Source organism: Montipora capricornis, chromosome 6 (assembly GCF_036669925.1).
Source record: "Montipora capricornis isolate CH-2021 chromosome 6, ASM3666992v2, whole genome shotgun sequence".
Taxonomy (NCBI): domain Eukaryota; kingdom Metazoa; phylum Cnidaria; class Anthozoa; order Scleractinia; family Acroporidae; genus Montipora; species Montipora capricornis.
The window spans coordinates 70,087,021-70,089,520 of record NC_090888.1 but is presented as its reverse complement, the minus strand read 5'-3'; the positions used below and the strand labels follow the sequence as shown (position 1 = coordinate 70,089,520).

Sequence of the window (2,500 nt, the reverse complement as noted above, 5' to 3'; positions counted from 1 at the left end):
TTAAATTCGCAACTTTTTGCGCATTCGCACAATGTTGGTTTCATAAAAAAGGAAGGTTTACCTGTGTTAGGGTAAAAAAAGAGGGTAATTTTGTTTGTCACTATATTGATTTTACCGGCCATCAATGCGGTGGTGCCGGTATATCCACACAACACCCACAACCCCTGCTCATCCACTGCCAGGTCCATTCCATTATATCCACCCGACTGGTACTGGTAACTTCTCGGTGCGCAATTGCTCACGCTTATTTGAGCCTCTATTCGCTCTGAGCGCAGATTGTACTTTACAATTTGGCTGGAACTTTCTCTGAAATATTAAACGGAAGTATTAGGCGGATTCCGATACTATTAAAAAAACACCATTGTTTGTGTGAAGAGAAAGAGCTAATTCTTTCAACAAGTGTTAGAATAGGCCATTTCCCTAGGTAAGGGCTATTTTGTGGAACGGCACTGTTTGAACTATACCTTTAACAGCTATGATCAATGAACATTTTCTACTATCATGACAGGTAAAACAGGTGTTCAGATATATATTACGGCCACACGCCTTTTTCAAGAAAAATGTTTAAATTCATTTTTCTAAACAACAATATACCATCACTTTTAACCACATTCTTATATCTTGAGCGTTTTTATGCCATCTTCACCCTTTTTAAGCTCTATTCATGCGAGTTGATAGCCGTCTTTATATATGTGCCGACAACGAAGAGATAATGCTCGAAACGTTACCTCACAAGTCTCTCCTCTCGGATAAGAGTTGTGAGAATACCCCAACGACATAAATTACGAGTTCAGTGCCTTTCAGCTGGTGATCACAGGCCCCATTTCAAATTGAAATAGGTTAGGAAGCTTTTTCCACGTTTTCTCTTTTTTTTTTCCAAAATATTTAGGGAAAGATTAAAAGATTTACCATTTTACAATTCAGCTGATTTAAGACTTTTGCTCGTCGGCTCACCTCTCACATGTATTCAAAGGACACTATATTATCATCTGGATAGCCAAAACGAAACAAGATGGAAAAAGATAATTCGCGTGAGTGTGTTTTTTTCTGCACCACTTAATTTTGTTTTACGAGTTTAAATTGTTTACTTTGTAGACAAGGATAACATTCAGTTTTAAAAGATAACAGGTTCAGTTAATATTGGAATAAGAGAAAAAAATTAAAGTAAAGGTACAGTTACTGAAACAAAGGGGCCAATCTTAGTTTTTTACCTGTTGTAGTAGAGATATTGTCCATATACGACAGCACCTGTTCCATCCCAGTCATAAGGCAGTGTGTACTTCTTACGCACCAATCCTTCTTTAAACTTGTCCATGTTTTTATATTCTTCAAGTTCCCTTTTGTCAGAATAACCATCCATCACAAATATCGTTTCAGTTCCCATGATTCCTAGTGGGTCTTTCATCCATGCTCCATAACTATCCCTTGTGTTGTGGGTCACAGGTTTACCAACGGACTTGATATTGGTGCAACTGTCTGCAGGAAAGCAAAGACAGAAAAAGAAAAACGTTAAATTAGATCATGGCCCCACTAAAAAGTAAAGTAGTTTTCGTCAGTCAGGAATATTGTCTTCACTTTTATACGAAGTATTGGTAAACCTATGTAACCGCAACATTTCTGAGTTTTAATGCATATTAATCTCATTCTCAAAGCATGTTCTTTTTGTGTTAAGAACTTCCTAGGTATCATCCGAGTTGTAAAAAACAAGGAAAGCTAACAATTGGCTATGTTATCCTTTCCAGTTTTCTTTATAAAATGTATTCCAGGGTTTTCGTTTGAGGCTGGAGGTTTCCTATTCCATGTCCGGTACTTTGATGCCAATATTTGAGGGGTTTATTTTATTTTTTATCATTACAGTCAACTCTCTCTAAGACGGACACCATCGGGACCGGCCTCAGCTGTCAGTCTTAGAGAGGTGTCCGGCTTATAGAGAGTCGGCGTAGCATGACCCCAGGAAATTTAAGATAATAATGCTGAACTTGTGCACAGTGAATACGCGTCTGTTTAAAGTTTGTTTTAAGTTATTTGCTTGAACGAAACCTACCTATTTTAGATTACAATACAATTCGGTTGTCACCTCCAAGTTATTTTTTGAATGGGACAACGACTGATTTAATTTTAACTTGTACTGTATGTATTCCGGCGACGAGATAAAAGTTGTCAATTAAACGTCTGGTGTTAAAAAGAGTCACGTACAAGAATTTTTCTTCCCTAAATCGTAATTTGCGGTCACATTCAGCACCTCACAAGTGTCCGTTGTCCGTCTTATAGAGAGTTTGGTTATAGTAAAATGACTAAGAAACGGCCGGGACCAGCACCAGCTGGTGTCCGTCTTATAGAGGTGTCCGTTAAGAGGGAGTTGACTGTATAATTTTCGTTTACTTACCTTTTAAAGAGAATTTGAGTGAACTCGAGCCTTGCCTGGGAAACTGATTATTGGGTTCCAGAAAAACTGGAAACAGCGTTTCTGAGTGTTTTTTCAAAAAAGTTTCCGGGGGAG

At 38.0% G+C, this 2,500-nt stretch overlaps 1 protein-coding gene across 2 annotated transcripts in view; it reads right to left on the bottom strand.

The window, feature by feature from the left end:
* Positions 1-2,500, bottom strand: part of LOC138050801 (olfactomedin-like protein 2A) — a 14,731-nt gene that overhangs the window by 1,278 nt on the left and 10,953 nt on the right. The window contains exons 5-6 of one of the 2 annotated variants that reach the window (XM_068897088.1): positions 1,212-1,476; positions 62-306 (exon numbers count right to left, since the gene is read on the bottom strand). In XM_068897088.1, coding sequence (XP_068753189.1) covers positions 62-306; positions 1,212-1,476 — 510 coding nt within the window. The remainder of the gene's footprint in view (positions 1-61; positions 307-1,211; positions 1,477-2,500) is intronic. The other variant, XM_068897089.1, reaches the window with a different exon arrangement.